The sequence below is a fragment of the Meles meles genome, chromosome 9, assembly GCF_922984935.1.
Source record: "Meles meles chromosome 9, mMelMel3.1 paternal haplotype, whole genome shotgun sequence".
In the NCBI taxonomy this organism is placed as follows: Eukaryota; Metazoa; Chordata; class Mammalia; order Carnivora; family Mustelidae; genus Meles; species Meles meles.
Genome location: NC_060074.1, coordinates 12,555,589 through 12,572,768, shown reverse-complemented (window position 1 = coordinate 12,572,768; position 17,180 = coordinate 12,555,589). Strand labels below are relative to the sequence as shown.

General features: G+C 37.7%; 1 protein-coding gene across 3 annotated transcripts in view; it reads right to left on the bottom strand.

Moving 5' to 3' along the window:
* Positions 1–2,012: 2,012 nt before the first annotated feature.
* SGO2 (shugoshin 2) overlaps positions 2,013–17,180 on the bottom strand; it is a 41,356-nt gene continuing 26,188 nt past the window's right edge. For 2 of the 3 annotated variants that reach the window (XM_046017990.1, XM_046017991.1), the window contains exons 7-9: positions 13,659–16,862; positions 11,108–11,258; positions 2,013–3,885 (exon numbers count right to left, since the gene is read on the bottom strand). In XM_046017990.1, the coding sequence (XP_045873946.1) occupies positions 3,870–3,885; positions 11,108–11,258; positions 13,659–16,862 (3,371 nt within the window). In that variant the 3' untranslated portion in view covers positions 2,013–3,869. The remainder of the gene's footprint in view (positions 3,886–11,107; positions 11,259–13,658; positions 16,863–17,180) is intronic. The other variant, XM_046017992.1, reaches the window with a different exon arrangement.

Genomic DNA, 17,180 nt, shown 5'->3' with positions numbered 1-17,180 from the left:
GCTGTTACAAACCATACTACCGTGAAATTTTTTTTAAAAGATTTTCTTTTCTTTTCTTTTCTTTTTTAATTATTTTTTCAGCATAACAGTATTCATTGTTGATGCACCACACCCAGTGCTCCATGCAGTACGTGCCCTCCCTATTACCCACCACCTGGTTCCCCAACCTCCCACCCCCGCCCCTTCAAAACCCTCAGGTTGTTTTTCAGAGTCCATAGTCTCTTATGGTTCGCCTCCCTTTCCAATCTCCCTCAACTTCCTTCTCCTCTCCATCTCCCAATGTCCTCCATGTCATTTGTTATGCTCCAAAAAGATTTATTTTAGAGAGGGAGAGAGAAAGAATGGGAGGAGGGGCACAGGTGGTGGCAGAGAGAGTCCCAAGCAGACTTCCCGCTAAGCACCGAACCTCACAAGGGCCTTCATCCCAGAACCCTGAGATCATGACCTGACCCAAAATCAACAGTCAGAAGCTCGCCCAACTGAGCCACCCAGGCACGCCCCCAAAATTTTGGGATTTTTTTCAAGAGAACTTTCATTATAGTTTTCTAAAAGTGAGACTACTGGGTTGTATGACCGTATATTCTCATGTAACTTTGCTGGATGTTGTCAAAATCTTTTCTATAAAGTTGTACCATTTTGCATTCCCTCCACCAATGTACCAAAGGAACCAGCTGGGTAATACAAGGAAGAGGCTGGGATGTTAGAACCTAGAACCTTGGTGACTGAGGAGAGGGTCCTGCTCAGCCACTGCTTAATACCTCAGGAGCCACGAAAGGGCTTCTGGGAGTCAGAACTCAGATCTCAAAGATGGCTCATGGCACAGGTGGCTGGGCCTCCCCAGGAGCCTGAAGGAGGCACCCTGAGGAGGTAGGCCCGAGGCCTGTGAGGGGCCCAGCCCCAGTAGTGCTGGTATCTCCACGGGGGCGTAATGAGGCCGGTTCTAGGAATGCTAACCCAGCTGGTGACAAACCGGCTCCTGAGCCCCGGAAAATCACCATCGCCGAGGGGACACTGATAGAAAAAGCACACGAACAAGGAGCACGTCCTTTGTCCCTCTTCCTGATTTTGTCTCTTTCTATCACTCCCTGTTGACAGCAGTTTTAAAAGTCAGCTAGCAAAGAGAAAAAAACAACAAACAAACAAACAAACAAAAAGCAATTTGTAGAATTCCAGCATTACACAGCAAATTGTGGAGAGGTGGGCTTGGAGGCGGGAGACAATGGCCAGCACGTGCTAGAAGGTGGAATTTATTCCGTGAAAGTAAGAATGTTTCAGTATCAACAAATCAGGGAATACAGTTTGCTATATTAATACTTCTAAGGAGAATAATCATATCCCTTTGTGCGGACTATTAAGCTATTATGTTCCAGCTTCAGATCCACACGTCTCACCGTACTATGTTAAAGCCAGGCCTTTGCAAAAGCCCATTCTTTCCTTTGCCAGTCTCCCTTTCGGACTCTGGCAATAGGAGGAGATAGATGCAAACTGCAAGTATGGAGGAGGAAAAAGAAATTTGCTCCTTCCTGTTGTTTCTCTGTCGGCATCATCACAGAAATGGCTCACCGCCCTGGCAGGAATGATGGACTTCAGAGCAACGGATGGTTCTAGTCTGCAGCGTTTCCACACTCAGACCATTCTTGTCACCGCCCATCAGGGAAACAGCACTAACCCGTGCATACCTTCCGTAGAGTCCTGGAACTCTTCCTCCAAGCATTTAGGTTTCAACAATTCCACCCTTTTCTCTTCCATCCCCCAGGCCCAGAGGTACCTCCTGTAGTTACTTCCTCTATGACATTCCAGGCGTCCTTTCTGCCTTCTCAGTTCTTGTTTAGTTCTGTACTATATGGCTGACAATTTATAAAATAATTGTGGTTTCTATCTCTTGGCTGGATCCTGACTCATACAATCTCTCTCTGTGCCAAAAGTCACTTGACAAAAATTCAACACTCATTCATGATTTTTTTAAAAAGCACTCAATAAAATAATTGATAGAAAATACTTTAATGTGATTATAAATTATACATAACCAACTCAAAACCCGGCATCTTACTTATTTGGGTAAAACCAGAGGCATTCCCATGAAAATCAGAACAATACAAGGATATCTATTCTTTTTACTACGATTTAACATTTTACTTAAGGTAGTAAGCAGCAGTACAATTAGACAAAAGAAAGCAATGAGATGCATAAGATTAGGAAGGGGAAAAAAAAAGAGGTAAAGTTAACTTGGTTTTCAGGACACATGTCTGGAAAATACTATAATGAATGTTCAGTATTTAACATACAGAAATCAATAATGAACATATATATGCAAATAATAATTAGAAGAGAGAATCAAAGGCAAGATCCCATTTATATTACCAAGAAAAAAAAATAAAATACTTAGGTGTAAATTTATTAAGAAATATGTAAAAGCTCTAGGATAGAAACCTTGATACTACTCCCCCTAAAGTCAATGGATATGGTAGTGGGGCATAAACAGACACACAGACCAATACAACAGAAAACTGAGAAATAAACTTAAGTGCACATGGAAATACAACATAAAAAAGGGTGGCATTTCAAATCAGTACTGGAAAACATGGACCTTCTCATTAATGGGGGAGTCATTTGGAAAAAGGTCAAAATTGCATTCATATCTCATATGGCAGAAAAAATCCACATGAATCAGAAATTTAAATGTAAAACAAAATGAAACCATGGGTAACTGTCTTTATAATCTGGAAGTAGGGAAATTCTTTCTTATTGTTATCAAATTCCACCAGCAATAAAAGGTTAATAAATTTGACTAAATAAACTGAAAAATAATTTACATGGGAAGGGGAAAAAAAAAAAGAGAAAAATCTCATAGAAAGGGGGAAGAATAGAAATAAGCAATAGGAACAAAAATATAATACTGGAGACTGACCCTAGGAGGTCCATAGTCTCCAAGTAACAGGTGTATAGCAAAGAGAACAAAGACTGTCAGGGTGCCAAATTCTTACTCAGTGTGTAAACTATTCCTTTAATAAGGCCTCCATTCAACCGGCATTGTTATGAGTAAGTTCTGTGAGACTCTGTATACCTACAGCAGTTCCTCAGAGTTTGGTCCTAGGACAGTCTGCCCCAGAATGGTTTGAAGTGTTTGTTAAAAACACGGAGTCCACCCTTTTATTTGTCAATTATTCTCTAAGCAAGCTTTTCCATCCAGGCAGAATAGAATTTGACTTGCCATTGAATACAATCAGCTATGCTGATTGATCTCAGACATTCAAAGGATTTATTACTTTCTACTACTAGTAAAGTAAGGGTTCTTTAAAATAGTTATAAAAACCAAATTTAGAAGAACCTGAAATGTTAAGCCCCTCAGCCAAGTCATCAGATTACACAGAATGGAAAAAATACAGAAACTGACATCTAACAGGTAAAACTGAGAGTGTAAGAATGAAGGGAGACAGAAAACTGGCCAAGGCAGAAGGCAACTTTTAAAATCTAGGTGATCAAATATATTGGATGGTTTTAAAAATAAAACAAAACAAGACAGCTTGGTATGCAACAAGATAACCAATGCAAAAATATTTACAACACATTTTATTTGGTTAAAAGGTTAACAGCTTTTGCTTAGTTAAAGGCTGCTAGGTTGAAGAAGTTTACAAAAACAGGAACGTAAGTCATAGGATGACCAAAACTATTTTAGAAGTTTAATATTACAAAATAGCTATTTTACACACATATATGTAAACATAAGAATGGATAAATTAATACTCATGGAAAGGTGGAGCAGGGGAATCCTTCAGCACTCATTTCATCTTTTGGATCCTTGTTATATCCCTGTTTTGACTTGGTATGGTTTGAGAATTCAAAAAAACCCCAGAATTCATAAGTTCACTTCATCTTCTCATCTTCCTGCAACGTAGAAAAAACAGAAGATGAACAATATTAACAATTCAAAGCTGATGCTTTTGCTATGAAGCATGGAGAAGAAAACTCCTGCATCATATGTCTGGAACACTCTATAGTAGGAATTATAAAATTAGGCTTAAGAAGAAAAATTGACCAATTTAGATTTCACACATTACCTGTTTGTATGTATTTCCTTTTTACTACGAATCTCAGCATACATAGAAGAATATCTGAAAATGTACAACTTAGAACAATAAATAAATGTTGATGTACGTACCATCCAGGTTAAGAAAGAAAATGTTACACCTCAGAAGCCTCTGGTGTGTCCCTGTCTGAGCACATCCGTGTCGTCCCCAAGAAGTAACCACTATCCTGAGCTTTGTTCATCTCTTCCTTGCTTGTCTTCTCATTAAAGGTGTTTTTTCCAACATATTTATTCACTTCCAAGTCTCTCCTCCATTGAAACATTAAACATTCTTATTTCACATTCTGTATCGAATTCTGCTGTCAGTTGTTTCTGCTGGTACCTCGTTCCCTTGTGTATGTAGTGTTTAGGGTGAGCTAACTGTTTATTTCCCTTGGAATTTCATCTGTGGAAAATTTGTTGAGGACTGAGATGAGGGAGAGTGCTGGAAAACATGTGCATTTGCTTCTGACGGATGACAGGGGCACTACAAGTCATGGACCAATACTAAATCCTCAGCTTGATGTTTTCTGTGACTTCAGATATTGTGAATTCCAGCTGCAATGCATGAGAGTTTGATTCTGGTTACAAATTCTCAGAAGATTTTTTTTTCCTCCTCAGTTCAGTACTAGAGTTATTTCCTGGGGCTTAAAAAAGCTGCTGGGAAGGTTATTTTTAGTTTGCTCTTCTACTGAGAGAGTAGCTCAACTTTACTGAAGGTGATCTACTATTAGACTTTTCATTTTAGCTAAACCTAAGGATATGCCTTCTGTCCCCAGCCCCATAACACTGTAAATCCAACACTTAGGTTCACCTAGTTTGGTAAATATGTTCAGGCAAAAGCCAGTCTGAGTCTACCTACCTTTCTGGGTTCCTGCTCTCAGTCTCTGATGTGAGCTTGCTTTCTTCTTCTCATCTAATACACATGTTCAAGGGAGTTTTTGGTTTGGCTTTTGTTTTTTAAAATTTTACCTAGTAATTTTATTTTATTTTTAGTTCGATCATGCATCGAATATATCATGCTGCAAGAAGTAGAGCTGTATTTATTCTCTACATGACACATGTTTTTTAGATGACATACAGACACATAGTCCTCAATTACAAAGGTATAAATGCTTAGATAGCAAGTACGGTCTCTTTCCCTCCTCTGTACTCCTCTCCAGAGCCAATGATACCATTGCCTTAGGTAATTAGATAGGGTTTCATTAATTCTTTTAGAAGAGCTACCTACTCTAAACACAGCCAAATGCTGTAATGAAATAGTATTCTATTTTAGTTTAGATCTATTGGGTGTACAGATTACTTGCTAAATGGTTTAGTTGGTAAATTTTTTAAAAAGCAAATATCACAATGAACATTAGTATAAATACTAAGAATGATGACAACCCAGCTGCCTTTACTTTTTTTTAAAAATTTTTGGATGGCATCCAGCAGATACATCACAGCTGCTGTTAGGCCCCCAGTGAGAAGAGATCCTGAAGGACGCTGCTTGCATTGTGTTATAGAATGATCACCTTAGGCACTGAGGATAGGGGTGGAAGAAGTTAACAAGAAGGTAATACAAATATATTTTTTTAAAGTCTTTATCTTTTAAGTCCCAAAGCACAGAATATGACAAAGGGGCCATTTTTAATAGTAAAAGTCCTAATCTACAATGATTATATGGTAATATAATAGTAATCATTACTATTACCATAGGAGTACATAGTAAGTAAGATAGTTATGTACCAAATATCAGAGCAACTACCTTTATGAAGCAAAATCTACAGGAGATGCACGGAGACAGAAAGGAACAAAACAGTGAGAGATTTTTATATTCAGTTCTCTCAGCGCAAGACAGATGAAGGGGGCAAAAAAATAAGGAGATACAAGATCTAAAGGAGGGGGGTTAATCTTATGAATATATGTCAAACTCTATACTCTGATAAAAGAGGGTACATATTCTTCTCAAGTACTCACAGCATAGTTACAAAAGCAAATCCAATAGCACATTATGAAAAATATATACCATGACCAAGTGAGATTTATTCCAGGAATGCAAGTTTGGTTCAATATTAGAAAACCTATTATTGGGGCACCTGGGTGGCTCAGTGGGTAAGGCCTGTGCCTTTGGCTCAGGTCGTGATCTCAGGGTCCTGGGATGGAGCCCCACATCGGGCTCTCTGCTCAGCAGGGAGCCTGCTTTCCTTCCTCTCTCTCTGCCTGCCTCTCTGCCTACTTGTGATCTCTCTCTCTCTGACAGATAAATAATAAAAATATTAAAAAAAAGAAAGAAAGAAATGTATAGTGAAAAAAACCCAGCAGACACCACTGCAATCAACTGATCAAAGTTAACATTACTGAGACATACTGACAGGACAAACCCCTTAACTGATGCAATGCAAAGGACATACAATTTCTGCAGAATTCTTGCCAAAATGCTTCACTGCAAAATCATGAGAAAACATCAGACAAACCAAACTGAGAGACAGTCTACAAAATAACTGACCAACAGTCTTCAAAAGTGTGAAAGTCATAACAGGAAAGGGAGGAATGAGGAACTGCCATAGGCTGGAAGAGGCTAAGGAGAAACAGGATGGCATCCTGGACAGGACTTTATCTAGAACAGCAAAGGATGTTAATGGACATCCAGGAGGGTTTAGTTGATAGTACTGTACCAAAGCTAATTTTCTAATTTTGATCATTGTACTGTGGATAAGGTGTTAAAATTAGGGAAAGCAGGGGAAGGAAACTTTGTACTATTTTTATAACTCTTTGATAAGTCTAAAATTAGTTTAAAATAAGAAAGTTTAACTTGCAACTAAAAAAAAAGACAACTCAATTGAAAAAAGGGGGAAAGATCAGAATAGACTTTTCTTTTTTCTTTTAATTTTTTTTTTAAAGTAGGCTGCTTGCCAGCAAGAAGCCCAATGTAGGACTTGAACTCACAACCCTGAGATCATGACCTGAGTTGAGATCAAGAGAATTATTATATGATCTCACTCATTTGTGGAATTTAAGAAACAAAACAGAGGATCATAGGGGAAAGGAGGGAAAAATAAAACAAGATGAAACCAGAGAGGGAGACAACCATAAGAGACCTTTAATCACAGGAAACAAACTGAGGGTTGCTGGAGGGGAAGGGGGTGGGGGGGATGGTGTAACTGGGTGATGGACATAAAAGAGCACAAGTGATGTAATGAGCACTGTGAATTATATAAGACTGATGAATCACCGAACTCTACCTCTGAAATTAATAATATACTCTCTGTTTCTTAAATTTAAAATAAAAAAAAAAACCCAAATAAAAAAAATCAAGTGGAGGAAAAAAGAGCAAGGAAACAACTTTTCTATGATTACAACTTCCGATGTGCTTCATCTTAAATTGTGCTTGAGACTCAATCCACAGTACTTGGAATAATTGTGTGTTTAATTTTTCCCTCTGCCAAAAATGACATTGAGGTACTGTGGCCCTTTTATATAACCCAATAATTTTCTGTAATGTGAATAATTTCACCTCTGGTTTGTGTTCAGTGTAGATATTTGAAAATTCATGTTAATTATTAAGTTTAATAATATAAACAGCTAATTCATGTGGTGCATGCTACAGCTCTAGAGAAAAAAAGAATGGGACACCTAACTGACTGAGCCACCCCGATGACCCTGAATAGACTTTTCTTTGACGAAGATAAAGAAGTGGCCAAAAGGCACATGAAAACACACTCAGTATCATCAGTCGACAAAGAAACACATATACAAATCCAAACCTTAATATGATACTACTTTACACCCAGTACTATGGTTAGAATCATCAAAAAGCCAAATGATAAAAGTGCGCTGGCAAGGAAATGGGAGAAATCAGAACCCCCAAACATCATTGGTGGTGATATAAAATGGTGCAGCAGCTTCGGAAAATAGTCTAGCAGTTCCTCAAACGATTAAACAGAGTTACTACAGGACTCAGGAATTCCACAAGTAGGCATATATCCAAGAGAAAGAAAACATATGGAGACACATATTTCAAGACTTTCAAATGATATTTATAGCAGCATTATTCATAATAACCAAAAGATGGAAACAACCGAAATGTCTGTCAACAAGTGGATAAACAAAATGTGGTATTATCTGTATGATAGAGTATTATTTGGTCCTAAAGCAAATGAAATACTGACAAATACTATGACATAGTATGACATGGGAGAAACCCAGATACATGCTAAGTGCAAGAAGCGAGTCACAAAGACCACATATTACATGTTTCCATTCATATGAAAAATCCAGAACAGGGAAACCTATTAAGATACAAAGTAGGTGAATGGTTGCCTAGGGCTGGGGATGAAGAAATGTTCTAAAACTGATTGCGATGATGGTAGGCATATCTGTGAATATACTAAAAACACACTGAATTGCACACTTTAAATGATGAGGGGCGCCTGGGTGGCTCAGTGGTTTAAGCCTCTGCCTTCGGCTCGGGTCATGATCTCAGGGTCCTGGGATCGAGCCCCGCATTGGGCTCCCTGCTCAGTGGGGAGCCTGTTTCTCCCTCTCTCTCTGCCTGCCTCTCTGCCTGCTTGTGACCTCTCTCTCTGCCAAATAAATAAATAAAATATTAAAAAAAAAAAGATGAGATGTATGGTATGTGAAACTATAGCTCAACTAAATTTTTTTTTTTTTAAACTGCTTGGTTCTTTTTTTCTTTTGCCCTCCCTTGTATTGCTACAATGTATTAGTTATTGTTGTTTTTTTTTAAGACTTTATTTTTTTAGAACAGTTTCAGGTTTATAATAATATTGAGAGGAAGGTAGAGATTTCCCATACGCCCTCTGCCCTTACCTATGCACAGCTGTCCGCATTGTTAACATTACTCATAAACACTGTATATACCTTATCAATGACGAATCTGCACTAACACATCATAATGTTAGTTGAAACCTATAGTCTATCTTAGGGTTCCCTTTTGGTGTTATACATTTTAAGGGTTTGGACAAACATATAATGGTAGTTACCTATCATTAGAGTATCATACAGAGTGTTTTCAGTGCCCTAAAAATCCTCTGTGCTCCACCTGTTCATCTGTCTCCCCGCCCTCCGCCCCCGACAAGGACTGTTTTTTTTTTTTACTGTCTTTATAGCTTTCCCTCTTCCAGAATGCCATATAGTGGGAATTATACAGTAAGTAGCCTTCTCAGATTGACTTCTTTCACTTAGTAAAATGCATTTATGGCTCTTGTCTTTTTATGGCTTGATACCTCATTTCTTTTTAGCACTGGGTAATATTCCACTGTCTAGATACACCATAGCATATTCCTCCATTTACCTACTAAAGGACATCTTAGTTGCTTCCTAGTTCTGGCAATGTGAACACAGCTGCCATAAATATCCATGCACAGATTTTTGTGTGGACACAAGTTTTCAACCCCTTTGGGTAAAATCAAGGAGTGTGATTACAGGATCATACGGAGAGAGTATACATTAAGTTTTTTTTTGTTGTTTTTTTTTTTAAAGAATTTATTTATTTGACAGAGAGAGAGATCACAAGTAGGCAGAGAGGCAGGCAGAGAGTGAGGGGGAAGCAGGCTCCCCACTGAGCAGAGAGCCCGACGCGGGGCTCGATCCCAGGACCCTGAGATCATGACCTGAGCTGAAGGCAGAGGCTTAAACCACTGAGCCACCCAGGCGCCCCTACATTAAGTTTTCTAAGAAACCACCAAGCTGTCTTGCAAAACAGCTGTACCCTTTGGCTGTTTCACCCACCAGCAGTGAAAGAGCTTTTGCTCCACACCTGTTATCGTTTCAAAATACCTGTGAGAACCACTGATGCCTTTCATTTTATAAAAGAAGCAAATACCAAAACAATTCAAAGGATGAGAAAATTTAAGGATAGTTTTCTCTTTTTGAAAATATGATCCCAAATATGATTGGGTTCTGCAAAATAGGCTACTTTATTTATCCTTTTAAAAAAGTGAGATTTTCCACAAAACACATGTAAAAGGCATTTGGACATTTTTTGAGATAAGAAGGGAATTTGAATAGGGATTGGCTGTTAGATGACAGTAAAAAATTGCTGCTAATTCCTATAGGTAATTGCTGTGATCACTGTTATCTAGTTTGTTAAAAGTTCCTTTTTTTAAAGAGATAGATACAGAAGTGTTTTGGGGATTAAATGACCTAATATTAGGAATTTGCTTTAAAAATACTACAACAGAAAAGGATAAATGAAATAAATAAGGCAAAATACTGATTAACAATTGAAGCTGAAGAATGGCGGATAAGTACAGGGAGTACTAGCTTCCCTTTGTTGGGGTATGTGTTATATATTTTTAAAAAGATTTATTTATTTATTTATTTGACATAGAGACAGAGAGAGCAGGGTAGGCATAGGAAGAAGCAAGCTCCTCACTAAGCAGGGATCCCAGGATCTGGGATCATGACCTGAGCTGGAGGTAGGTGCTTAACCAACTGAGCCACCCAGGTGCCCCTATTGATTTTAGAGACAGAGCGAGAGAGCAAGAGCAAGACAACATGTGCACAAATGGGCGTGGGTAGGGCAGAGGGAGAGGGAGAGAGAGAATCTTAAGCAGAGTCCCTGCTGAGCACGGAGCCCAACTCAGAGCTTGATCTCACGACCCTGAGATCATGACCTGAGGCAAAATCAAGAGTTGGACGCTTAACTGACACAGCCACCCACATACCCTATGTTTGAAATTTTAATTAATGAAAGAAAAAGACTATTACTCTGTAAGGCTAAAGAATAAATAAGCCACTTGGAATTCCTCTAGGGAATAAGGTAGAACACAAATGAAAATAACAGACATGGAAAGAGTGATTTGCAAATCATAAGCCACAGGTTTTTCATGTTTTTTTTTTTTTTTTTCAAAGTCTGTTCAAAGAATAAAAGAAGTCATTTCTTCAAATCTTACCCAGATCATACTGTGATTATTATATCAAAAATATATTGATATTGATATAGTGTTCAAATACTAATTCAGACAGGAATTTCTTTTAAAGCATACAGTTTATAAAATCACACTGAAATGGCTTGAATATCACTGAGATACTTACCTTTTGAGATTTGGCTCCTTTAAATCGAGAGGAATACACCTTCTTCTTCGGCTTGGTAATTCTAAGGATGGATTTTCTGACTTATTTTCAGCTTTAGCAGTGTTATTTGAAAGAAAACTGGTATTTGTCAAGTCCTGTAGTGTTCTACCACCTGCAAAGAATAATTTGCACAAATATTTATATACATATATAAATAAAAATGGGATATCTTCATATGGAAATAGATATGCAATATTTAGTGGTTTGCAAATTACTGGCGACAAATTTTTAAACTTAGCAATAATCAAGTTATAATTTTAAATATTACAATGACAGCACTGAAATTATTTGTGAGTCAGGTTTTTCCCAGCAATGAAGGGAAAGCAGACTTAAAATTTGAAACAAACTACCAAAGTAAATTCCATAACATTTTTATTCTGAAATCACATATAGGCTGCTAAAAATTCTCCACAGGTCAACTGTACTCACAGAATCATACAAATTACTACACATTCATTCAACATTTGTATCAATTGCTTACTCCGTGAAAAGTACCATGAAGAACACAGAGATGCAAGACGGTTCACCAGTCTTCTATCATGGACCGTAAATCTAGATTTTTGTACTTCTTTTGTTTTAGTATTCCTTTTACCTGGAATAACCTTACGCATCAAAATCCTAGTGTTCTTCAACTTGAAAAGATATCTGTAACCTCATGTTCACAGCAGCATTATGTATAACAGCCAAGACACAGAAACAACCGAAGTGTCCATTGATGGATGAATGGATAAAGTTGTGGGGGGTGCGTGCATGTATGTTAATAGTATTTGCATATTAATCAGCTATAAAAAAATGAGGAAATCCTACCATCTGAGGTAACATATATGGACCTTGAAGGAATTATGCTAAGTGAAATAAGTCACACACAGAAAAACAAATAGTGTCGGATCTCACTTACAACAGGAATTAAAAAAAAAAAATCAAAACAAAAAACCAAAAACCCAAACCCAGCAAGAGATCAGACTTGTGGTTACCAGAGGCAGCAGAGGGTGGACAGAGGGGGAAAGAGAGGAAGGTAGTCAAAAGGTGTAACTTTCAGTTGTAATTTAAAATAAGTACTAAGGATACAATGTACAGCCTGATGACTATAGCCAACACTGCTGTGTGGTATGTAAGAGGGGAGGGGGGTGCCTGGGTGGCTCAGTTGGTTGGGCATCTGACTCTTGATTTTGGCTCAGGTCAGGCCCTGCATTGGGATCTGCACTGGGCGTGGAGCCTGCTTAAGATTCTCTCTCTCCGGGGCGCCTGGGTGGCTCAGTGGTTTAAGCCTCTGCCTTCGGCTCAGGTCATGATCTCAGGGTCCTGGGATCGAGCCCCGCATCGGGCTCTCTGCTCAGTGGGGAGCCTGTTTCTCTCTCTGCCTGCCTCTCTGCCTACTTGTGACCTCTGTCAAATAAATAAATAAAATATTAAAAAAAAAAAAAAAAGATTCTCTCTCTCCCTCTTCCTCTGCTCCTCAATCCCACCCCACCCTCTCCAAAAAGAAAAAAAAAGAAAGTTAAGAGAATAAACCCTAAGAGTTCTAATCAAAGGGAGAAAACTTTTCTTTTTTTCTTCTTTCTTTCCGTTTACTGTATCCATTTGACATGATGGATGGGAGCCGAACCTACCATGGTTACCATTTCACAGAACATGTAAATCCAACCATCACACTGCATGCCTTAGAGTTATACAGTGATATCAATTATTTCTCAACAAAATGGGAAAAAAATTCTAGTATTATATATACATATATATTCAAGTGTTAGTCTCCCAGTAGAAAATTTTGATTGATATGGGAATGTCCAATGTCACAAAATTTCTAATAATGAAGGAACATCCTTAGGATGCAATGTTTATGGGGAAAAACCGGGATAACTAATATTGTATATAGCATGATTTCAGGTATAGACTTTTAAATTCCATAGAGTCAACTCTATGCACATGCCAGAATGCTGACTGCAATTCTTCTGGGTGACAGTTTTTCCTCCTATTTTTTGATTTTCTACTTTCAATTTTCTGCAATGAGTATTCTTTTAATAACTGGGGGGAAACATAAAGTAAACACTAAAGATAAAAATCCTACCTATCCTTTACAGCCTAAAATGCCACCCATTTCATGATGTCTTTGCGGTTCTGCTTGTCCAAATCACTCCCCATAATCTGTTTGCACACATGTGTTTTTGCATTTTACATTTGCCACTGTCTTTCTTGTTATTTTTAGATACATGTGTTCGGAGGAAAGGATTTGGTATTACTTATTTTTTAATCCTCTAAAACACCAAATCAGACAACTTTGTGGTAAAGGCCAAATCTGTTTTTTAGGTTATAAATATCCAAGACACTACTCTGTTATCTTCCTAAAATATTAAACTTCCTTTAAATTGCTTTATGTTGTTTCTCCAGTTCAGGCTACACAGTTAAATACTGTTCTTAGCTCCACAAAAATATCAATTACAACAGAAAATACTTAACTGGTTAAGTGAAAAAGGACAGTACTTTCAAAACTTGGTCACTTCAGCTAATGACCTACCTATTTCTGATTTTTGTGTTCTCTGGTTGAATTTCATCCCTTTCCTCTTCTCATGTTCACCATCACTTACTTGAAAGCTCGGTGAGCTCTCCAGGGCAAAATTTTCTTTGATCATCAGATTTCTACTAGGAGAAATACTCAGTACTGAATCCTCATGCATACTCTTAAAGAATGATTCTTGTATGTTAGGTGAATATACCTGAGATAAAGATTTAAATGCCTCTTTGTAAAAGTCTGGCTTCATTTTGACAAGTCTCTCATTTTCTGAATTCTTTTCAACAGCTTGTCCAGATTCAACTGATATTTCTTGGTCAGCATCAGATATCACCTGCATTCCCTTATGGCTATCTGAAGAAGGATAGATGGTCTTCCTTTTCTTTGATTTACATGCTGTTTTGCTTACTTTTCTGCTCTGGCACTCTCCTTCCTTTACCACTTCCACAAAAGGGGTATCTCTTTTTTCATTCAGAGTTGTAGAGCTTTCCTTCTGATTCTCCTGCAGGTCCATGTGCCGCCCAGGATCAGAATCTGCTTCATTAGGAACATATTTTAAACCTGATTCTAGGAAGACAGACGTGTATAAAGAATCTGGTAACCGCGAAATAGATTTGTTTTCACCTTTTGCGAAAATCTTTGCCTTGCCTGATGATTCTTTCCCATGCTTTTTAACTCGTTTGTAAGGATTTGAAATTTGATCACAGTTTTCCTTCTCAGTACTATCAATTTCCATAGAGTATCCACTGATGACACCTTGACATTCAAGTCTTTGTTTAGATATATTTACCTGACAAGGAAGATCTTTTGTATAGCTTTCTTGATCATGCACGTCTTTATCATTACCCCCATGTATGTGGTACTTTTCAGAAATTATTTCTGTCTTCCGATTTACTTTCTGCTTAAGTTTCTTATTTATTTTTGATTCATTTTGCTGAGCAGATTGTGTCTCAGTCACGGGCTTTTTCAAAGCCAACACATTCTGTGTCTCATAATCATATAACTTTCCATTATTGTGGGTGGAAAGATAAGCTGTTTGTAATTCACTTGTGACTTCTAAGTTTTCAGAAATGGTTTCTTTACCTGTTTGGGTTAGGGAAAAGAAGTTACCTTCTTCTGGGTCATATACACCTTTTTTTTTAAACTCATTCACTTGGTTCATTTCCACAATTATTTCTGTCTTCCGACTTACCTTCTGCCTGGGCCTCTTATTAATTTTTGATTTATTTTGCTGTGTAGGAGGCATATCAGCTACATGTTTTTTCACTCCTAAAATGTTCTGAATCTCATAATGACATGAGTTCCTAACACCTCTGATGGAAGGATCCGCTATCTGAAACCCACTTGAGTCTTCTAGGTATTCAGGGATGATTTCTTTTTCCTTTTGGGTTAGAGAAAGTAAGTTATCTTTTTCTGGGTCTTGTATGCCTTTATCATCATTCTCATATACTTGGTTGATTTTAGAAATGATCTCTGTCTTTCGACACACCTTTTGCCTGAGTTTCTTATCTATTTTTGATTCATTTTGACAAGCAGGTTGCATATTTTGGATTTGCTTTTCTACTCCCAGAAACTTCTGAGTCTCATAATCATATAGGCTTCCACTATCTTTGGTAGAAAGGGCAAGTGTTTGGAATTCACTTGGGCCTTTTATATTTTCAGGGATGATTTCTTTATCCTTCTGGGCTAGGAAGAAAGAACTCCCCTTTTCTGGGAAATACATATTCTTGTCATTATCTAAATGATTCACTTCAGAAATTATTTCTGTCTTCCGATTTACTTTCTGCCTAAGATTCTTATGACCTTTCGATTCATTTTGCTGAATAGGGTACACGTCAGTGATCTGCTTTTGCAAATCCAACACATTTTGGATCTCACAGTCACACAGGTTTCCATTATCAGTGCTGGAAAGAGCAGGTTTTTGAAACTCATCTGACACTTTAAGGTTTCCAGAGGTGGTTTCTTTATCCTCCTGGGTTTGGAAGGAAAAGTCACATTTTCCTGGGCCATGCACATCTTTAGCAATATCCCCATATACTTTGCTTGTTTCAGAAATTACTTCTGTCTTCCGATTTACTTTCTGTCTAAGCTTCTCATTTATTTTTGATTCATTTTGCTGGGCAGGCTGCATGTCAGTGACATGCTTTTTCAAATCCGACATATTCTGGGCCTCATAATCACATAAACTTTCATTATCTCTGGTGGAAAGATCAGCCGTTTGAAATTCACTTGTCACTTCTAGGTTCTCAGAAGTGGTTTCTTTATTCTTTTGGTTTGAGAATAAGTTAACTTTTTCTAACTTAGGAATCACAAATGTCTGTCTAGAAGCTTTACTTTTAGGATAAGGTAAAGAACTCTGACCCACATCAAATTTATTCTCCTGCAGGAATTTATCTGAACTTTGGGAGAAAGAATATGCTTCCTCCTCTTGCTCATTCGCTCCATGTATCCTTTTCTTTCTTTTAATACACTGTATACTTTGTCTGTCCTCTTGATCAAAGCCATTATGAAGGGTGACTTTCTTCAGTATGTTCAAATGAGTCAGCTGCTCAGTATCGAAAATAAAATTTGGATCTTCTGAATCCCCCGCACCATTCAAGACAACTGATCTTTTATCTGGTCCATTTTCAACCTTTTCCTCAATATTGATATCTGAACTATTTTTAAATTGTCTCTTTGATCTTTCTCTCTTTTTGTCAGAGCTTGAATCTTTCACTTTTCTGAACGTTTTGATTCCACATTCATTTGATTTTTTATTGCTTTTATTTCTAGTTCCTGTTGAAACTGTAATAATTTTGCTTCCTTCACTAGCAGTTAAATCCATGTCAGCATCATACACAGTTTTCTGCAACGGAAAGTCGTCACTGCCCTGAAATGGAGGCCTGTCCTCTGCAGTAGGTTCCCTTGTAGACTCAGAGGAGTCAGGAAGGCACTGCACATTTCCTTGCATTTTAATATTCTTTGCATTGGTATGATCATTTATTTCATTATTCCAATTTAATTCTGGGCTTGAAATGTGTTGTTGATCTAAGTCTGTCCCATGAGAACTGTCGACAGAAGGATTAGTTGATTCCTGAGATGACAGACGTTTTTTCCTCTCCGTCACGTTACTGAGAGACAGCTCCTCCTTTCTGTGACTGACTGACTGGGCATTTTCCATCTCACTCATTGGAGAACTCATGGAATCTTGGTCTGAGTGGACATGACTTTCTATAAAATAAAGGGAAAGAAAATTCAGAAATAAGCAATGACGAGGAATTTTTTATTTTAAATAAATAAGATTGAAACAATCAAGCTGTTTCACAGAAAGGATTCTGACAATGTGTACTCTGTTCAGATACTTAGAATCTACACTGATAAAAATAAAGTAGAATGATCAGAATATTCATAAGTCACATTTTACATTTGTATCTGTGGAAAATACATACTGAGAAGTCACTGTTTTGGTCCCAACAGCAAGTCTAGCTGATAGTGGAGCCATTAATATATATTTCTAAAGTGGGAGGAGACCAGCAAATGAGCCCAAAT